At 44.4% G+C, this 24,098-nt stretch overlaps 1 protein-coding gene across 2 annotated transcripts in view; it reads right to left on the bottom strand.

The window, feature by feature from the left end:
• Positions 1–24,098, bottom strand: part of TSG101 (tumor susceptibility 101) — a 175,036-nt gene that overhangs the window by 132,496 nt on the left and 18,442 nt on the right. For both annotated transcript variants that reach the window (XM_069223750.1, XM_069223749.1), the window contains exons 2-3: positions 20,687–20,771; positions 5,989–6,054 (exon numbers count right to left, since the gene is read on the bottom strand). In XM_069223750.1, the coding sequence (XP_069079851.1) occupies positions 5,989–6,054; positions 20,687–20,771 (151 nt within the window). The remainder of the gene's footprint in view (positions 1–5,988; positions 6,055–20,686; positions 20,772–24,098) is intronic.

Genomic DNA, 24,098 nt, shown 5'->3' with positions numbered 1-24,098 from the left:
GAATAGTACTCCATCTTAAACAATATTATCCCATATGTTTAAAGAAAAGTATCTACCTGAATCAGCTACCGCTGCTCCTTCAACCTGGACCTTTTGACTAACACCTCTTGTGAGCAAGGTGACTGATTAGTGAGGAAATGTTTTTCAAGTGTTGAGAAGAGCCTCCCGTCCTCTACCAGAACTACTGGCCCAAAATAACATTGACAACTGTAATGGACAACCGTTCCGGAGAACAAAGTCAAGTAAGGCAAATTCCTGAACGCGGAATCAATGTGTATTGCGTGGTTAAGGATTGCTCATATTACAGACCCAGTTGCAGAGTAATGAAAAAAAACACATTGAAATGGGGCAGGTAAGAAGATGGTGAAAACAAGGTTAACGAATGTCAAAAAGAAGTCTGAATATTGCAACATCTCAGTATGTACAACCTCGTCTCACTGTTTACTTAGTCTGTATACTGTAGTTACACAAGGCAAATTTACAGCCAGCAGTTAACTGGTTCTATGTAGCGGACGTAATGGTTATGTCCCGCGGCACAGTGCTCCTGTGCCGAGGGCGTAACCATTAAGTCCCGGCACCAGAGCTCAGAGGGAGCACTAGCGCTCTCTCGGTGGGCTTCCACCTACCCCCCCCCCATTGCAGGGCTGGAAGGGGAAAACGCTTCCCCTTACAACCCCAAACCCCTCAGTGACGTCTAATGATGTCAGTGCTGACCTCATCAGAGGTCAACTTCCGTCGTGCTAGAAGCCATGCTTCCAGCGCGACCGAGGAGAAACAGATTTTCTCCTCTGTACAGGGGGGCAGGGGAGGAAGAAAGGCACGAAAAGGGAAGGAAAGGCTTTTCCTTCCCTTTTCATGTCTCTCTGAGCAGGGACAGGCAGACTTGAATCAGAAAACCCAATTTTTCAACACAATTTTGGCATTTTACTGGGACATACCCCATTTTTACTATTTATTGTGGTTTCAGCCTTCTTCCACTTAGTGACAGAAATGGGTGTGAAACCAATGCTGGATCCCAGAAAGCTAAACATTTCTGAAAAGTAGACAAAATTCTGAATTCAGCAAGGGGTAAGTTGTGTAGATCCTACAAGTGTTTCCTACAGAAACTAACAGCTGAAATAAAACAAATATTGAAATTGAGGTGAAAAAAAACCAGCCATTTTTCTCCACGTTTGACTCTAACTTTTTCCTGCAATGTCAGATTTTTGAAAGCAATAAACTGTTACGTCTGCTGGACTCTTCTGGTTGCGGGATACATAGGGCTTGTTGGTTCATCAAGAACCCTAGGTACCCAGAGCCAATAAATGAGCTGCACCATGAAATAGGTTTTTATTCTATACCGGGTATACAGCAATTGATATGCTGAAATATAAAAAGTGAAAAATAGGTATCAAGAAAACCTTTATATTTCTAAAATTGGCACAAGATAAGGTGATGAGAACCAGTGGTTATTTGCACATCTCTGAATTTCGGGGTGCCCATATTAACATGTGAATTACAGGGCAGTTCTCAAATAGACGTCTTTTTTTTTTATTTTTTTTTATTTTTTACATACGGTCTTACATTTGGAAGGAAAAAATGTAGAGAAAGACAAGGGGCAATAACACTTGTTTTGCTATTCTGTGTTCCCCCAAGTCTCCCGATACAAATGGTACCTCACTTGTGTGGGTAGGCCTAATGCTGGCGACAGGAAACGCAACATGGATACATCACATTTTTACATTGAAATCTGCCATTTTTTTTTGCAAAGTGCCTAGCTGTGGATTTTGGCCTCTAGCTCAGCCAGCACCTAGGGAAACCTAGCAAACCTGCGCATTTTTGAAAACTAGACACCTAGGGGAATCCAAGATGGGGGTGACTTGTGGGGCTCTAACCAGGTTCTGTTACCCAGAATCCTTTGCAAACCTCAAACTTTGGCCCAAAAAAAACATTTTTTCCTCTCATTTTGGTGACAGAAAGTTCTAGAATCTGAGAGGAGCCACAAATTTCCTTCCACCCAGCGTTCCCCCCCCCAAAGTCTCCCGATAAAAATGGTACCCCACTTGTGTGGTTAGGCCTAGTGCTCGCGAAAGGAAATGCCCCAAAACACTATCTGGACACATCAAAATTATCAAATACAAAACTACCTGTTTTTTTTTTGGGAGGGGGTTGGGGGGGGGGGGGGGGGCAACCTGCGTTTTTGGTCCTGGGCTCAGCAGCCATCTAGGGAAACCTACCAAACCCAGACATTTTTGAAAACTAGACACCCGATGGAGTCCAGGGAGGTGTGACCTGTGTATCCTACAATGATTTCTTACCTAGAATCCTCAGCAAACCTAAAATTTAGCTAAAAAAACAAAAAATACATTTTTCCCACATTTCTGTGTGGGATCACCGCACCGGGACACCCAACGTTCCCCTCAGTCTCCCGGTAAAAATGATACCTCACTTGTGTAGGTGAGCCAAGTGCCTGTGACAGGGAAGAGCTAAAAACATGTCAAAATCGAGGGGGAACTAAAGCAGATCCAAAAGGGCAGTTTGAAAAAAAAAACATTTTTAGGCTGACAAGTGCAGCAGAATTTTTATCGGTATAGATGAGACAATGTTGGGTGGTACGAATTTTGTGGATTCCTGCAGATTCCGGAAGGTTCCATCACAGAAATGTGGGAAAAATGTGTGATTTCCAGCAAAGTTGGAGGTTTGCAGGGCATTGTGGGTAAGAAAATGGTGCGGTGCATGTGAAGCACACCACCCTGGAATCAACCAGATGTTTACTTTTCAGATGTGTCTGGGTCTTGTGGATTTTTCTACATGGCAGCGTCCCAAAGTCAAAAAAGTGCAGCCCTCACCATTCCAAGTGGGACGATTTTGAGAGTTACCAAGCTCTCATGGCCCAAATGTAAAACCAAAACCCAAAATAATCAATTGTCTTCTTGCTTGCCGTGGGATAAGATGTTTTAGTGTGCGGGAGAGAGCTGAAAGACGGTTACCCCCTTCAGTTGGGGTAAGGGGCATAACCAGGCCCATACTGGTTGGTAGTCATCACCCCACAATTTTTTAATTTTATTTTTTAATTCCATGCCATCTAGTAGACTTTCTGCCCCCCCGCCGGGTGTAGATCGAGGGTAATTGCCCAATCTGTCCAGTGGAGGGCAGAAGTACTTTGGCCCCATGTATTTGGGGTGGGGGTTTGGCCATACCCCCACCCTCCTATTTTGAAAACAAATCTTCTCTGGTGGGCTTTCTGTCTCCCTTGGGGGCAGATGGGCCTTTCAAAAATAGGCCAAACTGCCGCAAAGGGGGGCAGATATGGCCAACAGTAATGTGCCCCTATGGGGAGCGACCCTTGCCCAAGGGGCAGCCCCCCACCAAACAAAACACACACACTAATCCCTGGTGTCTAGTGGTTTCTGACCCCATTGGTGGCCTAAGAAATGGCCTAAATACAATTTGCCCCCCTCCCTCCCCCCCCCCCCAGGGGAGCGACCCTTGCCTAGGGGGTAGCTCCCCATACATAAAAACAAAGTAAATACAAAATAAAGAGGTTTCTGCCCTCCCTGGAGGCAGATTGGCCTAATTATATTAGGCCGATCTGCCTCGGGGGGGCAGAAAAGACCTACAAATATTTTGCCCTCCCTGGGGAGCCGCCCTTGCCCAAAGGGACGCTCCCCTTATGTGTTCGTATAAAATAAAAACCTCCCTGGTGTCTAGTGGCTCCTGCCCACACACCCACCCCCCCCCACCCCCCGGGGGGCAGAAATGGCCTAAAAACAATTTGGCCCGAAAGGGAGCGACCCTTGCCTAAGGGGTCGCTCCCCACACATAAATAAAAAAATATATATATATATATATATATATATATATATATATATATATATATATATCCCTGGTGTCTAGGGGTTTTCTGCCTCCCCTGGGGGGGGGGTGGGGGCAGAAATGAGCTAAAAATTATTTGCCACCCTGGGGAGTGGCCCTTGCCCAAGGGGCCGCTCCCCTTATACTTAAGTATAATATAAAAAAAATTCCCTGGTGTCTAGTGGTTTCTGCCCCCCCGGGGTCACTCCCCACACATAAATGGAAAAAAAACAACAAAAAAACAAACATTATCCATGATGTCTAGGGGTTTTCTGCGCCGCTGAACCCCCCCCCCCCCCCCACGGGCAGAAATTGCCTAAAAATTATTTGGCCCCCCTGGGGAGCGGCCCTTGCCCAAGGGGCCACTCCCCTTATACGTAAGTATAATATAAAAAAAAAATCCCTGGTGTCTAGTGGTTTCTTCCTCCCCTGGGGGCAGAAATGGCCTTAAAACAATCACCCCCCCCCCCAGGGAGCGACCCTTGTCGAAGGGGTCACTCCCTAAACATAAAAGAAAAAAAATGGATCCCTGGTGTCTAGGGGTTTTCGGCCTCCCGGGGGTCCTAAATGGCCTAAAAATTATTTGCCCCCCTGGGGAGTGGCCCTTGTCCAAGGGGCCGCTCCCCTCATGTCCGTTTCAAAGAGAAAAAAAATCCCTGGTGTCTAGTGGGCATTGCGATCAGGCAGCAGAAATGCTTGCAGAGACATGAAAGGAAAGGAAAGGCCTTTCCTTTCCTTTCATGTCTCTGCTGGCCCCCTCCTCCCGAGTGGAAGAGAAATGCTGAGCATTTCTCTTCCGCAATCGCGCTGGGAGGTGACCTCTGATGAGGTCAGCACGCTCTTGCGTGCTAATGTCATTATACATCACGTGGGGTGGAAGGGTTCAGCAATTCCCTTTCCAGCCCTGACCTGGGAGGGGGGAGGCGGGCCTCGGGGGGAGTGCTAGCACTTCCCCCAAGGGCCGGTAATCAGACGTAATGGTTACGTCCGTGGCACCCGAGAGGCGCAGCCATGGACGCAACCATTACGTCCGTGGCCCTCTAGGGGTTAAAGCAGCATGCTGAAAAGAACTGACTGGCAAAACCAAAAGGAGGCAAAGTGGGTAGCCCTGGCCAGATAGCTAGATGAAAATCTCTATTCTCAACAAGAACTATGAAAGCACTGAAAGAAATTAAAGGCAAGACCTCAATTTGGAATTTGGGCACAGCAACTAGAATCAGGAGAACAGGTTCAACAGGATCAACTATCTTCATTTGGTAAGCAGTTCCTATCCTATTTCCATTGGCTGATGAGTCCAATGCAAAAAAACTGTTAACTAAACAGGCAGAGTAGCAAAGACCGAACTGCAAGATACACCTACTGTTAAAGTGATATCCGAGTATGATGTGGGAGAATGAGCTGAAAGAGGGTTAGCAGCTTAAACAGTGGAGGGCCAGAATGAACGTGTATAGAAGGTCAGTCATCAGCCATGAGCACAGCATGGACATCAGAAGGCTAAATGGCACATCAAAGGGACACAGCAGTACATAACGACAGTTCACATTAACCAGAGCTAGAATTAGTAAATGAGGAACAAAAATCACTGCTCTTGGTTTTAATACTAATTGGTACACTAGGTTTGCTAACCGTTTTTATATTTCAATTTTTTTCTGCTTACAGTGAAAACACACCATTCTTATTTTACTATCTTACTTTATAAGCAATCTTTCAAGCTGATTATTTCACTGAATCCAATGTGGTCTGAAGCATCTAATCTTAAAACACTTCCCAGCACTATACTCTTTACATTTTTACCATTTGATCTGTAACCATTTCACCTGAGACTTCCCTGGATGGCCAAACCTAAAATAAGACTGCATCCCAATGTTCTATCTAGGTTTAAAGGAAAAATCAGGAGTGAAAATAAATCGGGGCTTTGAGCGCTCTAGGTTTGGCACGGGTCTGCATAAAGTGTAACAGTACTGAGTGCCACCTTTCACAAACACATGCACATCCACTGCGAAGAGGAGAAGGTCTAGTGAGGCACTTAAAGCAAAAGAAATCATTTTCGGCCTGCATAGCATGCCCTCTGCTTGGAAAAGAAAATTCAAAAGTTAAGTGGAATAAATACACAATCATCGTCATTTAGGATGGAAAATACTGTTTAACACCAACCTTTGTAAGGCACAGGAATGGTTCCAACAAGGCTTGCAAGCTCTCGTGAAGACCCATCATTGAAAACTGAAAAAACATTACAGATGGTTACATCCGACTTTCACAATTTTTCAAACGTTTAACAAATATACAGAAATAAAACATTATAACAACCCTAGTTCAAATCTTAACAGATGAGAATATAAAAAAAAACGTACTAAATCCTTAAAGTAACAAAGCACCACTCAACTTTAAATTAGAGAAACAATACAGTAAAGAAACAAGCTAAGCTGATTGAAAATTGAATCAAAGAGGAGTATACGTCCAGTTGAAAATCAAGTTGGGGAAAATAAGCACATTGTGAGAATAGTGCATAACGTTCTCCAAATGAAAGTATGAGGAGTCTCGACAATTTTTCATGATGACTAATAAAGTATCCACTCCACAGAAGGGCACTAAGATTTGGCAAAGAAAAACACTGTAGACACAAATTTATGGTGTAAGAGATGTAACTTAGCCGGCTGCTTTCTGTGGAGCACTTGTCATCGCATGTGGAGTACTTTAAATGTGGCAGAGAACGGCAAGGAGGAGGAAATATGCTAGCTGATTGCTGTGAAGCATTAACTTTCAGATGCTAAATTTGCCAAAAGCAGAAACTGTACAGAAAAAATAAAAACTGAAAGATTCAGCGGTTTTGTATTGTAAACCATTAGCTGTCCACAAAATAGGGTTTGGTGCAATTTTCTCTTTAATTATAAAACAACAACAGCCCCACAATTCTAAAATGGAAGACAGAATTTGATAGAAAAATCCGTCAGCTTCACTTACAAGAGTTATTTTACTCCCCTTAGTGAAAAAATGAATGCACGCAACTCTTTGATGCGAGATACATGATTTGCATTGTTAAAACCAACCCTCCGGATAGGTGGCTTGCTAGCCTGCCTTATTCCTTGTAATCTGGAACAATGTTCCCAACACTAAACAAGCCTTAGCTGTGCCTTCAAGTCTAGCGTTGAGCTACTGGTTTTGCCAATGCTGGTTTGTAAAGAATTGTTAAAGACAAGTAAACAAGAGAAAAAAAAAAAAAGAATCCTGGAGGAAAAGCAAACATTTTCTACGTAATCTCGGAACGATACAACGAATTGAATATTTTCAATCTTCGTAAATACCATGGTATATTTTTCATGCAAGAAACTGAACAGAATTAAATGACTAAGGAAGTGTCCAAATTGAAAAGAAACCTCGACATGAAAACAGCTTGCATGCGTTTCCTCCTACTCTGGAGTCTGACCTTGCCTCTACGGCTCGTCTTGCCAGGTTAGCTACTTCCCGTAATGTTTTGCGACGTGTTGAGTGCGTGTCCTGAAAGAAGGTATTACATTTCTTACCTAGCCTACCGTACCTATCTCTTTTTGGCTTGCTGTTCTCAAAGCCCTCTATGCCTTAATCTAGGGCAAAATCGTCTGCAGTGACCACCCGCGTTGACGCTTTCATATTGTAGTACGGCGCTTAAGGAGCTTTTAATTTAATATGACATGCTGAGACATCCTCTTCTTGCTCACGTTTGTGCTACAAATAAAAACAATAGCACAGCTTCACATGTGCAAGTCCCATCAAGGTGGCCAACACGAAAGGTGGTGAAAAATTCAAGTTACTTCCAATTTTGGTTCATCCTATTAGGTAATCTCAACAACCGTCGAAAACCTTGTGGGTAGGTCTAGTCATTTAAGGCAATGCTGATATCAGGTACATACATACAAGTCCTCAAATTGAAGGACCAACTTTGCCTCAGGTCTCAACAGTAGGATAGTCCATTGAAGACAAAATAACCATGTTTAGAAAAATACCATTGTTAGGGCGCAAGAGTCCTCTGCATGGTAACGGGTGTGCACCCCTCACCTGAGTGCCCAACTGTACTGATATCTGGATCCCCAATGCAGATTTTCGTTGTCATAGGTAAACATGGATTATGCATGTGAACCATGACATGGGCCTGTTTCACTGATTGTTGGACCAAGAGGGGCCCAAAGCACTACCCTCATAGTGCGGAGAGGCTACTGCCTTCACCTGGACCTAAGCAGCATTGGCAGTAGGAATTAACATGTCCTTTTAACCAGTATTACTGGAGTGAGGCCTATGGGTTTGCTCAGTGAAAGTTCAGCTCCTGTGTGCTTAATCCACCTTGGCTGTTTGTGAATTTACTCTAGACAGTCACACAAAGGGAGCGGAGGTATGTAATCCATATCCTGATGGGTCTTCCTGGGCTAGAGTGGAGGGAAGAGCTGACGCTTGCACTTGAATGGGGTGGTCTTTACACAAAGCAGTCTGCAACCACCTGGAGTGTGTCTTGGGCCAGGACAGGGAGAGGCAAGGCCTAGTGCAGTGCAAAGACTTTCCTTTGAAGTTTGCCTATTTCAAAGGCAGAAATCAAAGGCTGACCCACAACTTCAGAACACTTCTGGACTGAGTACATTCTGCCAAGGAGAAGAGCTGGATACTTGATGAGGACTTGCCACTCCGCCTGTTGCTTTGCTGTGCTGGCCTGCTGCTGCTACTTCTCCCACTGGAGTGACAGGACTGGAATTTGATTTCTACATCCTGCTTTCAGAGTTTCTTCACAGGCTTAAACTGAACTTGTCTCCTGTTGTGAAGTCTCAGGCACATCACAGACTTCATCTGCCAGTCACTGGGGTCTTCTGCTGAGAGTCATGATTTGCCAAGTGGTGCAAAATCCATTCCCTGGGCGCTTGGAAGTTGATGCTTCAACTGGGGAGGGAGGGGAAATCGACAGTGCTAGTGAAATTGACGCATTGCCTGCTTCAGTGCAGATCCATTGTTGCCATGCATCTCAATTTTCCACGCATCGTTACGAGGTATCAAATCTTCAACATCAGCGCAAGGAACTGAGGCTGCATGGACAGAAATTGAGGCATAGTTGTCCTGCAGAGAAATAATCGACACATCACTACCCGGCAAGGAGGGGGGACGTAAATCTAAGCACAGCCTCACTTGCAAGTAAGGAATGGATGCATCGCTTGCTTTTCTGACGCATCACCTCACCTGTGGCTTTATTTCAGATGCACACCAGGTACTTTGTGCTAAAACAATGCAAGCATTTCTTCCTATGGATTAACACTCAAACTTAAAAATTTATATCGTTTCTTGTTTATGTTGGATTTTGTCGTTTTGGTCTTGTTAAATATTGATTCTTTTTCTAAAACGGTGTGGGGTACTTTTGTGGTGTTTTCACTGTGTTACTGTGTGGGTACAAATACTTTACATTTTGCCTCTGAGATACGCCTGACTGCTCGTGCCAAGCTACCAAAGGGGCGAGCAGGGGTTATCTTAGGTGTGTAACTCCTGTAACTCCCTTCCCATGACCTGAGTGAGGGTCCCTATTTGGACAGGGTGTAAACTGACTGCCAACTAGAGACCCCATTTCTAAGAACCAATATTCATCTGAGTAAAACAAGAGCAAAACGACAAAACTCCAACATACACAAGTGAAGGGACGAATTTTTAAATCTTAGTAAAGCGCTTAGAAGCACACTACTCCAACTGAGGCTATCATGGAGCTTGACGGAGTTGTTCCCAACAGTCTGACACCACTGGCGAGGGAGTGTGAGCCAGTCACAAAGGCGCACAGAACGCAGGTACAGGACCTTGGAAAAACTAGGAAACAAAGATGTTGCACAAAGTCAGGTAGGAGAGGCATCGCTGAAGCCCGTTCAGCGTCGGAACCCTACTGCTACTGGGGAGGTGAGGCGTCAGTTCCTTACAGCTAAGCAGGGGAGGTGAGGCATTGGTTCCTTATGGCTGCAGGGGAGGTGATCAGGGGTCTGTGGCAAGGCGTTGGTTCCTTATGACAAGGCGGGGGGGGGGGTCAATGAATCCAGCAGGTCAAGACACAAAGGCATTTACTTCATGGTGTTCCAATCACACCACAGGGCCACAGGCACTGCAGTGGAGTTGGTATCACAGACGTCAGTGACAGGGCACTCAAGACTCATGCTGTGTCAGGACTTTGGAGGCGCTGCGTCGGAACTGTGGAATTGGTCAAACAGGAGTGTCAGTTCCGAAGTCGCTCTGGAGCCTATGTGCTTGTTTCTTCTCGGTTGCACCAGAACTCAATACCATGGGCACATGAACTGGATTTAAATACTAAAGCTACACATATCTGTACACATGGAGCCCATTCAACTTGGGTTGGGCCCTGGGTTTGTTCCCAATCTCTCATAATTGGAATTTGTTCATCTACAGTAGAATTAGTCTCTTGTGACAAAACACTCAGATTTTCTGGACCCCATTTGTAGTATTGTCTCAATCAATCAATCAGGAATTTTTTTAAGCGCACTACGCACCTGTGAGTGTCTCAAGGCGCTGGAGGTGGGGTGGGGACTACTACTGTTCGAACAGCCATGTCTTGAGATGTCTTCTGAAGGTAAGGAGGTCCTTGGTCTGACGCAGGTGGGTGGGAAGAGTGTTCTTGGCGGTGAGGTGCGAGAATGATCTGCCGCCGGTGATTGTTCTGCAGATGCGTGGGACGGTGGCGAGGGCAAGGTCGGCGGAGCGAAGTTGTTGGGTCGGGGTGTAGAAGGAGAGGCGTCTGTTGAGCTATTCTGGTCCGATGTTGTGCAGTGCCTTGTGAGCGTGTGTGAGTCTCAGAGTCTGCGGTCCCCTGGACACTGATTCCATTGCCGCCCTCGGTTTCCCCTGTTTTTGTCTCAGTCTCTTGAGGGTTTCCCTAAAAAAGGTTTAAAGTTTGAAATAGTACTGCTGGTACCTTCTCCAGGGTCTTTTGAACTATCAGTCCTCTGAAGATTCAGAACAGGTGACCAGTCTTTGATCTTTGTATCTACCCCAGGTAGCGTTTTTAGCGGGGCTGTGTGTAAAAGTCATCTAAGAGGTAGGGATATGTTTTTTTCCTTACTGAAATTTCTAATGTCTTTTTTAACTTTGTCAATTTTCTCCTGCTGCCGGCCTGAATTGAAAGTAGAGTAGACCACACTCTAGCCACACTTTACCACCTTTATTGCTATTTTTGGGCACTAATTTCCAATCCATTTCTCTTTTCAAAGATGTGTCCTTTGAAGTACAAATAATTACATCATACTCACCTCTACACAGAGTACCTCATACTCAGCTGAATGTGCCTGTTTTCCTGAAACTTACTTAAGATTGTTAGGTTTATAGAAGGTAATCAGAGCATACAAATCCTTTTCTCCTTTACATTTTTGCAGTTGTTCTTTTTTCTAACAATGCAATCTTTTCATCTTAGTCTCTCAGGTCACTGTTTGTCCTGATGAGACCCCTGTATACATGTTGTGGTCGAAACGCCATCGACATATATCAAAAGAAAAAAAACAGACCTTAGACAAACTTATTCCACAAGGAAACTTCCCTGTGGTTATACCTTTCTTAATATATTTGGCTGACTTTTATGTACTTTAGGTTGTTGTTCTCACTTGGGGTGCACTTTTCTTTCACTGTACTGTTTTTTTGTTATGTTTTGCCATATAATATGATATTCTTTCCCTACTTACTGTCTCTAAAATAAAAGATATCACTTGGACTCATGTGAAGGATTCAGGTACTGTTTGCCTTTAATATTTTTTTTTATACTTTCAAAAAGTCTCTCTCGATATAAATTCTCCTCTATTGGGCACTCACCATACATAGTATAAACCATACTTATATGAGAGTTCAAACTACTGTTATAAGTCTACATTAATTCTAAAGCAGTACTCTCTGCCCGATTACATAGACTGAATGAGTTTCACATGTACAAATGTATGAAGCTTTAGTATTTACACTCAGGTTCACATGAACAATTGGGTTGCTCTTGTAATGTATGATCATGAGCTGGATTTGGCACCACTGGGTGAGTTGGGAGTCTCAGCAAGACAGCTCAGGTGCTAGCAGATGATGTTTTTGACGTCCCTGAGACTTCTTAACAGGAGGCAAGCTCAGTCAGAGTCCTTGGAGCACCTCTGGAAGCAGGATGTAGAAAGCAAAGTCCAGTGCTTTCATTACCAGGCCAGAAGCAGCGGGCAGCAAGCCAGCACAGCAAAACAACAGGCAGCATAGTAGTCCCTCTTATAGCATCCAGCTCTTCTTCCTGGCAGAATGTCCTCAGTCCAGAAGGGTTCCAACGTTGTGGGGTCAGAGGCCCAGTACTTATACCATTGCTGTCTCTGAAGTAGGTAAACTTCAAAGAGAAGTCTTTGTAGTGCGTAAGACCCTGCCTTTCCTGCCCTGGCCACAGACACACTGCAGTAGGCTGGAGGCTGCTTTGTATAAGGAAAGTAACAGCCCCATTCAGGTGCAAGTGTCAGCTCCTCCCGCCACTCTAGTTCAGAAAGACCAATCAGAATATGCAGGGCACACCTGAGCTCCCTTTGTGAGACTGTCGAGAGTGAATTCACAAACAGTCCAACTGTCATCCTGACCCAGACGTGTATTCCACAGCCAGGCAGAGGCACAGAATGGTTAAGCAAGCAAATGCCCACTTTCTAAAAGTGGCATTTTCAAACTTACATTTTAAAAAACAACTTCACCAAAAGATGTATTTTTAAATTGTGAGTTTAGAGACCCCACACCTATTACTCTATCTGCTCCCAATGGGAAATTACACTTAAAATATTTCAAGGCAATCTCCATGTTACCATATGGGGAAAGATAGGCCTTGAAATAGTGAAAATCGAATTTAGCAATATCATTATCAGGACATGGAAAGCACACCAGTACATGTCCTATCTTATAATTATACTGCACCCTGCCCATGGGGCTGCCTTTAGCCTACTTTAGGCGTGACTTACAAGTAGTAAAAGGGAAGGTGTGGGCCTGGCAAGTGGGCGCACTTGCCAGGTCGCAATGGCAGTTTAAAACTATTCACACAGACACAGCAATGGCAGGTTTACAGGGCATGTTTACAGGGCAACTCATGTGAGTCGCACAATCAGTGCTGCAGGCCCACTATTAGCATTTGGTTTACAGGCCTAAAGCACACATGGTGCACTATACTAGGGACTGACTGGTAAAGCAAATATGCCAATTGTGGATAAACTAATCACCAATACTATGTAGACAGACAGCACTTGAACTTTAGCACTGGTCAGCAGTGGTAAAGTGCCCAGAGTCCGAAAGCCAGCAAAAACAAAACTGAGCACAGAATCAAAAACAGGAGGTCAGATGCAAAAGGCTTGGGGGCAACCCTGAAAAAAGGGTCATTCCCAACACATGTGCTATGTGTACATGCACCTGTGAATGGCACCATACATGAAGGGTGAACCATGTGCATGTTAAATCCATGGACTGGATGTATGTATGCCTATGAGTGGTACAGTACAGGAAAGATATTGTGCTGTGCAGTGTGCGTATTCGGTATGCATGCACTGGTTGTTTGTGTGCCTGTGAAGGGTTAATACCTGGCAGACCATGGGTTCCATTTTAGGACACCCAGGCCTCCATGGTGAAACGTGGCGTGGAGGTAAAGAAATAACACCCCTCCCCCCACCCCCCTTTAACAAATGTGTATTGCTGCATTCCCATAAGTGGGGTGGGACACACTGGAGAGGGGAGTGCCAAACCTCACCTGCACACATTAAAGGGTGCTGTTCAATTCAGTAAGTGGTCACAAGGAAGGGGCCTGGGCACAACTCAGGAAAAAGATGGGGCTGATGAGAGAATCATAAAGAGTAGGACTGGGACCCTGGCTATCCTTTTGATACATATATCACTGTGGTTGACATCCAGGTGTGTACTCTGGTCACTCCCATAAACTGTTGTGGGCTATCCGCTTCACATTCACTCCTGCTATGACAGACTGTCTGCTTTAAAGATGAATAAGAGAGCAGAAGAGTGGGCACTTAAAAAAAAAAAGGACACCCTCAAAATAAATTTCAAAGAATCAGACCTTACATCACATTTGGTGTCTAGAAATGGATTATAAGAAGGTGAGCTTGAGACCTCAAAAACTCATCTGCCAAGCAGCCAGACGGGCTGCGTGAGAAGGGCAGCTGTGCAAGACTTCTGCCTGTGACCAGGACTGGGGGCCAAGGCCTGCTATTCTCCCTGATGAGTAAGAGGACATCACCCACATCACCTAGGGAATCCAAGGTCATCTTCCTTCTTGTCAAGACCAGTGTTCCCTGTGGAGAAGAGAAGAGCATTGGAGGGTGTGAGGTCCAGTGAAGAATCTTGTGGATACCCACTGCGAGGTGTAAGGAAATGACTGCTTTACCGATCAGGTTGTTGCTTGTGTGCAGGAGAAAGTCATCAAACTTGGTATGCAAGGAGAGGGCCACAGTGAAGTGGGCTGTGGTGAATGCTGTGCTGATTGGGTCAGAGAACAGCTAAGGACTGGTGGCCCAGAGGGGCTTTATACATGAACTTTACTGAAAGCTGTACCGATTGGGTCAGAGCCTGTGTGCAGCTCAGGATTGGCAACCCCGTACGACAGGAAGGGATGTCCTGCAGACAACTGCTGTGCTGAGCGGGTCGGTGCCCACGTACAGTAGGGACGCAGTGACCCTGTATGCCAGAGGGTTTCACCAGAAGTATGGAGAGTTCTAGAGCTTTATCAGAGGAGTGAGGCTGCTGTGGGAACCCGCAACACATCTATCCCGGATGAGGGATCAGAATCGGGAACTTCTCGCCATCCCAAGCCACATAGTTGGGCCCAGTAAGCCCTGCTTGCCCCGTGAACCTCTTAAAGGGGTTCTTACAACCATCATATGACAAATCCATTCATATGGGCTTACACTAGTATTAACTTCGGATGGTCTCTCACCAGAGTTCCATTGTCTCTGTAGTAACACCTTTGAAGAATTAACTTACCCCTGGGTAAGTATTGAATTCCACACCAGCATGATATTCATAGGCTCTAATGCCCTCAAACTGTAAGGCTGTGATGTTCAGCAAACTCCTTGCCGGCTTCATACACTATACCACCTCTGCAATATGGCCCATAAGCCCCACATTACTACATGTTCAGAAACTTGGCACTCTGAAGGCCACGGTCTCCAAATGGACCCTGCAAGGGAAAGCCTTTTATGTCAGGAATCTAACTTTCATATGACAGGGCATACAAAACGTTTGATTTACTCTGCAGCCCTTCTTTTCCATATTAATTCACCAATGTTGGGACAGCCCACTTCACTGATACCACAGCAAAATCCACCAACATGTAACAGCCTAAAACCCACAAGAGTCAAATACAGCACCTACCTCATAGCCTGAATGGTCATTGTGGCTGGTGCCCTCACTTTCCATCATCTGGAAGTGGGACAATGCAGACCCAAAGGGGTATAACTATGCAAAGTACTGGTATGGCTGTGGTGGATGCACCAACCAAAAGATCTTGAGCATATGAGAATCCATCTTAGTTTCCCCAAATATTTTCCCCATCTGTGACTTGGAGATGCAGAGCTCATTACTAGTGCCTCCTAGTGGATAGCATTAAATCCTCAATCTGGTATATACTACAGACATTCACAACTGGATCAGGATATTAGATGCAGGGCCCTGATTATAATCTGAGAAGTAATCCTGTTTTAGGTGAAAACTCCCACTCGCATTGGAAACAGGATTACAAATTGGGTGTACGTTGTGCCTCACATAAGTGTTGGCCTCTGTAATTTTCACCAGGTCAACTCAAACTCTATTGGGTGAAATCATATGCTATTTCCATATAGATTTCACATCCCAGGGTATGCAACCCTGAATTGTGGTGAACTTTTGCACCCTTTGCAAATCAATTTACAAGTCTGCCATATGCGTCTGCACTTAGGGACTCCCTAATAATCAATCCTAGGATGTTTATTGTTACCAATAATCAGTCACTCGTGCACAGGTGTGTGGACAGTCTTCATTAGTGAAGTGTTTTTCATTAGTGAAGGGTTTTTCATTTTTCTATGAACAATCATACATCACTCGGTTCAAGTGGTGGTAATAGGAGATTTCCCACTTTCAGAACAGGAGGGGAGGAGGGGCTAGAGAGTCGCATAAGCAACTGTTGTTGTCTGCAATACAGAATTAAATTAACCATTACAGCACTGAGTAGTAGATACACATCTTGTAAGCGGTGAGGAAGGAAATGTGGTGTGGTAATCGACACTTCTGAAGACAAATCCAAGAGAATGAGAATACAGAGGTTTCTGCTGTCACGAATCTGAGTGGACATGATCAACAGAATCATTGGGCTCAGTCTCAGTTATGCATCTGTGGGTGAATGGCAATTAGCAAAGTAGTAAAAGATGTTGGTGGCTGCGCAAGCGTAGAGTTATAAGCTTAGAGTTATAAGGGGACTAGCTTTATGTTATGTGGATTTGTAGAGCATGGCTAGTCACCCGAGTGGGTATCCAGGCACTGAGTAGGAAAGACCTGAGTGAGGAGGAGTAGATCATGCCTGTTCCATCTCGAAGAGCCATGTCTTTAGGTTTCTTCATAAGGCCATGAGGAAGTGGGAGGTTTTGAGTTGTTGCAGGAGGTTGTTCCAGGTCTTGGCTGCAAGGTATGAGGAGTGTCCTCCGCTTCTGGCCTTCTTGGTGTGAGGTAGGTGTGCTCTTGGCGGGATGCAGATCGAAGGTGTCTCGTGGGCTGGTAGAAGTTGAAGTTGTGGTTGTGGTATACTGGACCGGTGATGTGGAACACTTTATAGGTGCGGGTGATTAGCTTGACCCTACATCTTTCCCGGACTGGGAGCCAGTGGAGATTGCTGAGGTGTGGAAAGATGAGGTTATTTTGCAGGATGTTCAGGATCAGTCTGGCGGTGGAGTTTTGGGTGGTTTGGAGTCAGTGTAAAACATGGTCTGGGATTCCAAAGAAGAGGGCATTTCTGTAGTCACATCTACTTGTGATAAGAGCCTGGGTGACTGTTCGTCTGGTGTAAAGTGGGATCCACTTGAAATCTTGCATAGCATTCACAGGATGTGGAAGCAGGAAGAGGCAATGGCATTAAACTGTCTGCTCATGGAGAGGTTGGTGCCCAGGATGATCCAGAGGTTGGTGCCCAGGATGATCCTGAGGTTATTGGCATGGTTCGTAGGGGCCAAGATCAGAGGTCCACCAAGAGGCATCCCCTGGCAGGGGGGGGGGGTATTGTTGCCGAAGATAGCCACTTTGGTTTTGTGTGTGGTGAGCTGGAGGCAGTTGTTTTTCATCAAAGCAGCGAAGTTGCTCATTCAGTTGGCAAAGTTTGCTTTGGCGGTGCTGGTTGCATCATTAAGGGAAAGGATGAGCTGTATGTTGTTGGCATAGCATACTATGTTGATGCCATAGGCTCTGACGATGTCTGCGAGGTGTGTCATGTAGATGTTGAAGAGTGTTGGGGTAAGAGATAATCCTTGTGGGTCTGCTCTGATGAGTTTCTTGAGATCGGAGGTGGGGGTGGTCTAATGAGTTCGGTCCATGAGAATGGAGGATAACCACTTCAGGGTCGGTCTGCAGATACCCAAGTGCTGAAGCTTTCTGAAGAGTGAGTTGTGGAATACTGTATTGGAAGATGCAGAGAGGTTGTGAAGAATGAGTGCGGCTGTTTCTCCTTGGTGGAGAAAGCGTCTGATGTCATCCGTGGCTGCAATGATGGCTGTTTCTGTGCTGTGATAGGTGTGAAAGCCAGATTGAGAGCTGTCTAGGAGCTGCTAGAGTTCTAGGTGGTCTGAGAGTTGGGCATTGATAGCTTTCTCCATGACTTTAGCTGGAAAAAGCAGGAGTGTAGTTACTGAGGGTGTTGAGGTCAGATGTTGGGTTCTTCAAAAGGACGTTGACTTTAGCATTTTTCCAGCAAGGCGGGAAGGTGGAGGTGCACATGGAGGTGTTGATGATGTCGGTAAGCGCGGGGGAGATGATGGTTCTTCCAAGCTTGTATATGAAGTGGGGCATTGGTCTGAGGGGGCTCCCTAGTGAATGGGATTCATCAGGGCGGTGGTGTTTTCATTTGTGAGGAGCTTCCAATTGCTTAGCTGCTATTTGGCAAAAAGGGAAGTGTCCTGCTGGGCATCTGTATTGGTATGCTGTGGGTCGAATGTGTTGTAGATCCCAGCAATCTTGCATTCGAAGAAGTTTGACCAGTTGTTGCAGAGTGCTTGGGATGGGATGTTGTTGTTGGCAGCTGCAGGGTTAAAGAACTCCTTGAAGATGGTGAAGAGCTGTTTGGCATTGTTGGGGCTGGCTTCGGGTCAGAGTTAGAGCATTTTTATTTGCAGCACATACTTCTTGGAGGTTAGAGGTTGAGGGCGGCTTTGTATGTAAATCCTGCAGTGGTGTTTTTGACGAGTGCCTTTTTTCTCTTCACTTGTTTGCAATGCCACATAAGTCATTAGTGTACCAGCTGGGTCATTTGTTGTGTTTGAATGTCTTGTTTCTGGTGGGAGTAGTGCAGTTGGTGAGCCATTCATTGAAGAGCTTGGTGTCGACTTTGAGGTTCCCTGTGTGGTTTGGTGGGCTTTCCTGTGGGTCCTGGTGACTTAAATTGATGGGAAATTTAATTGGCAACATTGTGGCAAGGCAGGGCAGCATAAAGTTTGTAAATGAAGAAAGAAAAGCCATAGGGCTAGGGATGCATTTACAATACTGACCACTAGAGGCAGCAATTATGTGAAGAGGGAATTATTATTGCTGAAAGAAATGTCTATGGCAAAGGAAGAGTATTAAAGTGATTCTGAAGATGGTATCTAGACCTTTCACGACCAGGAAATGAAACAATGGCTATTTGTGAATGTCACAAAGAGGTATGCTGGTCTTGTCAGCTAGTAAATACTGTCTGACTGTGGTAAATTTTTTCATTGGAGAAAAGTAAAGGAGCCAGTGTAGTGAGCACCACTTTTATAAGCGTTTTACTTTTCCCTTAAACTTGGTTGGTGACTTCCAAGCAGTGGGGTCTTTTATAATGGTGAGTTTCTGATAAGACTGTGGATTTTTCAGATAAATTGTCATTTAATTTGTATTTGCAATGTTGTTTTTCCAAGTTTGCTTTCTGGTTGGGTCTTAACACTACAGAGCTCCAGGATGTCAAGTGTACTTGCATTGAACTAGGTGTGGAGATTTAAGCATGTGTCACCACATTCAAGTGTTATATCGTGACATAATTTCTTTCAGCAGTCAGTTGGAAAGCTTTGTTCGGGAAATACGTGAACGGTTCTTGTAAACAGGTTGGTTACCTTAGGTTGTCCAGTAATGACTGGTTTCTGGAATGATAGCTGTAATTTGGACAGCACAATGATAGGACCAATCCAGAGGATGGGAGTGGTGGCAAGAAAGGAAAAATAGGGACAAAATCATGTTGTCAGAATTGTTATCTTTAATAGTGTGGGTTCTGTGATGTGAATAACAGCTGAGAAGTTATGGGCGGAAGAGGCAATCTAAATAAATAAATAAATATGAAAAAATAAATTAAAAAAATATGTCAGTTGTGTTGTTGCCATAGCATGGGGCTCAAAAAGTTGAAGGTCATGGTGTGGCGAGAGACAGATTTCATTGAGCAGGACAGAGCCTCCTACAAGAAGTATTGTTGTAAGAGGTTTATGAGTACATGATTCTTTTTGTACCCAATTGTAAAAATACTGCAAGTTTGGTGGCTGTGATCCCGTTCACCACAAGGCAGGACACAGGGAGATGCATTGTGGCCATATGCATCCTTACTAGGCAGGGATTCAAAGTTCCTTTAAAGCAGCTCTGTTTTTGGTTGCCATTAAAGAGTACCCTCATACATGCTCTCATAAATCATGAGTTTCTATTTAAATAAGCACTGGCTGTTTGCTGTGTTGCCTTTTGAACAGGAGTCTACAATCATCTGTGTACCCTGCAAGATTCAGTGTCTAAAGCTTATGACACTTCCGAAGTACTCCCTTTCCTACTCCATCGGATCAGAAGGGCCAGCTGCAGTTAAGACAGACAGATCTGAAATGCATGAGGGGTTACAATAACGTGCTAATGATCTTATGAAACCAATGCTTTGTCTGAGGGCTCCGGTTTTGTATAACTTCCCATCTGCTTTCTAAATCTAAAACCACAATACTATTCTCATTCTATAGAGACTGGTGGGGTAATGATGCATGATTTCTACTCCTCCCTGCCTTCCTCCCCTCAAACCTACCACTTCTGCCAAATAACTACAATTGCCTGTGTTATGTTACAAGGGTTGATCTGATCACTGAACACCTTCAATGAGGGCTATGCTAGAAAAATGTAAGAAAATAAGGAAGACAAAGCAGGCCAGTTAATATACAAAGGAGGTAGAAGCATGAAACTCAACCCCAATGTTTGAAGGTGGAAGTTCGGCTTAAAGTCCTTGTGGAGGGAAAAAAAGGGTGGAAGTTCAACTTATTGCCGCTATGAAGGGAAAATTACTTCGGTGAAGGAAAAAAACTCAAAGTTTTCTTTACATTTCAGGTCATAATTAGGAAGAAGAGCATCAAGATGACACCTGCACTTGAACTAACAGCATGGAATGCTTAACTAGGTATACCTGTGGTACTGCTATATTCTGCCTTTAAGAGTACCTTGAATTCACTTTCATTAGGTCACAGGAAGTATAAAGGAAGGGGTGCTGAAAAGCAGAAACAATCAGAGCGCATCACCAAAACACAAAAGTTATTCAGATAAATTTCTAAAAACATAACCAGTAAAATACGTGTTCCAATCATCGGAGGACAATGATGCTTTAAACGAAAGGACAAATACAACAACCTGTGCAAGAACACTACAATAATGCACTCACCATATCCATCCATGATAGGTTTGAGGTCCTTGTATAAAGTAGTAACACCTGTGATCTCACGCACAGTTAGGTCCCTGTACTTGTACTGGAAAAGAAACACAACAATAAGAACGATTAGGTGGCTGTTCAAGTAGGTGCTGAATGCATCTACTAGCAAAATCGGCACAGACACCAGAGTATAGATATATCTTAATCATGTAATAAAATTGTATTGTTCTGCATGGTAACTAAATGGGGCTGGGCAAAAAAGATCAGTGTGAACTACGTAAAAATCCGCATCCTCAAAGTTTAATTGATAGAGAAGTAGCTTTTTGTGAATGAGGAAATTGTCGATGAAGCTGCAAAAAGTTAGTACGAACAGCCAAATCCAAACACGTCCCAATGTAGAGGAGAGGAATGTGCTAAATAGAGTACATTAAAGCATTCAGATATAGAGGAGTAAGTGCAATACTGCAGACAGAAGGATACATCCACTACAATACAGGTGACTAAGAGGTACCAGTATGACCTTACCTGCCAACACTTTAACAGGGAGCATAGGTGTGTGGGTGCCATATGTGGTGAATGGACATCGTGAATAAAGATATATAATGCAGCATTCTGCAGGAGCTGGTGCTTTAAGTGGTAGGCATGGGTTAAGTTGGGTTAAGTTGGGTTAAGTTGATGAGGTCTCTTTCACCAATCAGATAGTTACAGTAAGCCGAGTCAAGGGCATGTGTTGGCAATTAAGAGAAAAACCACAATCAGAGCGATCAAAATAATTATCATGCCACTGCTGAAACATAATATTGTGTAAATCACAAAAATGTTAGAGTGCTAAATTTATGCCACCCTTTAAAAATGGAAAATATTTTGCGTATCTGTGTATTATATTTACAATGTATTATTAACATTGTATGTAGTCAGTTGTAGTTTGCATGATGGAATTTTCAATCTCGTAGATATAATGCTAAAATCAAAACTACATATCTAATAATGCTATGTGCTTTTAGTTAAAGGCAGGATTAGTTAAGGTGTCATGCTGTGGTGTCGACTGACAGGTAAATTGGCTTTTAGAACTAGCAACAACTGTTGGAGTCGTGAATACATATTAATGAACAACATTTGTGTACATATATTTAAAGACACAACAGTCTTGTCAGTTACCAACTCTAGCAGACGATCTGAGGAATGCATGGTTTCTAGACGGCTGATGGGAATTCTTTTTCTGCTTTAACGTCGAGGAATACATTTAGAAACACAAGCATCTTTGAAAATTGCTGGCAACACCCTTTCTCAATCTATTAGTTTCTAGCTAACTGAATACTTTTAAATAATTAAGGTTTGATTGAGCAACATCTCTCCCCCCCCCCATTCGTTATCACCAGCATGTTACATATCAACCTGGCAAATGGCAAATTACACTGGAGAGCATCTTGTTTAATAGCAGCCGTGTTGAAAGGCCGAGGGACAGGAGACAAATGCAGCTGTTACCAGAGACCTCTACCCCTTCCCTCAAAAAACAACTTCTTGTGTTCAAAAGTACTTCTGTCCCCCACCTCTACCAATGTGCAGGACTATCTGAACCCCTTAATTGTATCCTTTACCTTTCCCCACAATACCAACCCCCAATGTAAATAGGTAAATGGGGGAAAATAAAAAAGGTCTAAGGCTTGCAGGGTCCTACTCTGCTGTGGAAATCAGCATTAGGTAGCCGTAGTGTGCTAAAGGCAAGTCATTCAGCGCCCGGCCTCACAGCACAGCTGAGCTGCCTTGCTACAACCCTCTTTGCCCTGAACCCTGGATGCATCTCTCCATTGTGCTTCTGGACCAACTGACAATTACCGAAGGTCCCTTCTCCTGGGACACCATCAGCACTCTCCACCTCTCACAAAAATCACACTCCCACACCAATCAATAAGGACACGCCTCTAGCCGACCTCACTGACCTGCGCCCTGTTTAACTCCCATTCCCTCACCAAACACTCTTCTGGGACATTCTAAATGACCTCTACACGACCTCCCTGCAAATCTACTCCTCCTCACAGACACTTTGCTCAAACCTACATCAGCCCCTGAAAACACAAAAACTATCTCCCTGGGAATCAAGAACGCTAGACTGAACAGAATTGACAAACCAGGAGGAGGGACAACAATTCTTACAACAAACACATTTTGCACCATCACCGAAGCCAGAAACAAACTGAAATACCTGGTGATCAAACTCAGCATCTGTAACAGCACTATCCTTGGAGAAGTCCTGCTCTAGCAACCACCTGGTCCAGGAGCCAAACTTTGAAACTCCATTGCAGACATCAAAACCCCCTGCCACCCTTACACCCGATACTCCACTCCAGCGCCATCATCCTGCTCAGCAACCTCAATTTCCACCTAGAGGTCCTCACTGACCTGAACACCACCAACCTCAAGGACAGCCTGGACATGCTTGGACTTTCATGACCAATTAAAAGACCCCACCCATGCTGCCAGCTGTCTACTTAACCCCATCTTTCCCAACTTCAACAACATCTCTGTCAACAAACTCAACACACTCACCTGAACTATTTGCTGATCTGCTTTAACCTACACGTCAACCACCAACGAATAACCACCCTTACCAAGAACCCCTTGTACCTCCAAACTCATCTAGATGATCTGAGGAGTCTCTCGGGGATGATTAGTCAGCCCCACGCTGTTGAATATCTAAATGTCCCCATTCAGAAACGTTGTGCAAACCTTTGGAATGATCATCTCATATGCTAAGACACACAACTCATCCTCTCCAAGGACACTACCAACACCCAAGCAAAGTTCATGGAGTACATGCCATAAGTCGCTGTCTGGATGAAATTCTACTGACGCACACTCAACCGAGACAACATTGAAGTAGAACTATTAAAGAAAGACTCAACGCTATGGTCTTCGGTGTGGTGGCCATCTGAACTTGGTTTCACTTCATTCACTTCCTTCCAAGCCGGGAACCTGGGAATTGGGGGTCGATAAACTTTTAATGATCAGCAAAGTCATATCTTTCACCTCGTCTTGCTTTCAAACCCTCATGCTCATCAGGAACATCTTCAGATGGCTTCCTTTTGACATCTGTGAGACAATCACCCAAGCCCACCTCTAGCAAGCTAGTCTACAGAAACACATTCTACTTGGGAAACTCTCCCAACTCACAAACCAGCTCCACATCATTAGGAATACAGCAGCCAGAGTCACACTCAGCCTCACTCCATGAATCTACATCTCCTCACACATCAGAGACCTCCACTGGCTAAACCCACCCCCCCCCCCAACCACACACACACACGTGCACTGTTCAAATGACACACACATACATACAAAACACTACACAATTTTGGTCCCACCTACCTGAAAAAAACACATAGGCTTCCATTATCATAACAGATGCCTCCCCTCTGCAAAATTC

The sequence above is a fragment of the Pleurodeles waltl genome, chromosome 3_1, assembly GCF_031143425.1.
Source record: "Pleurodeles waltl isolate 20211129_DDA chromosome 3_1, aPleWal1.hap1.20221129, whole genome shotgun sequence".
Taxonomy (NCBI): domain Eukaryota; kingdom Metazoa; phylum Chordata; class Amphibia; order Caudata; family Salamandridae; genus Pleurodeles; species Pleurodeles waltl.
Note: the sequence above shows the minus strand (reverse complement) of the source record. Positions and strands in the feature narration are given on the sequence as shown.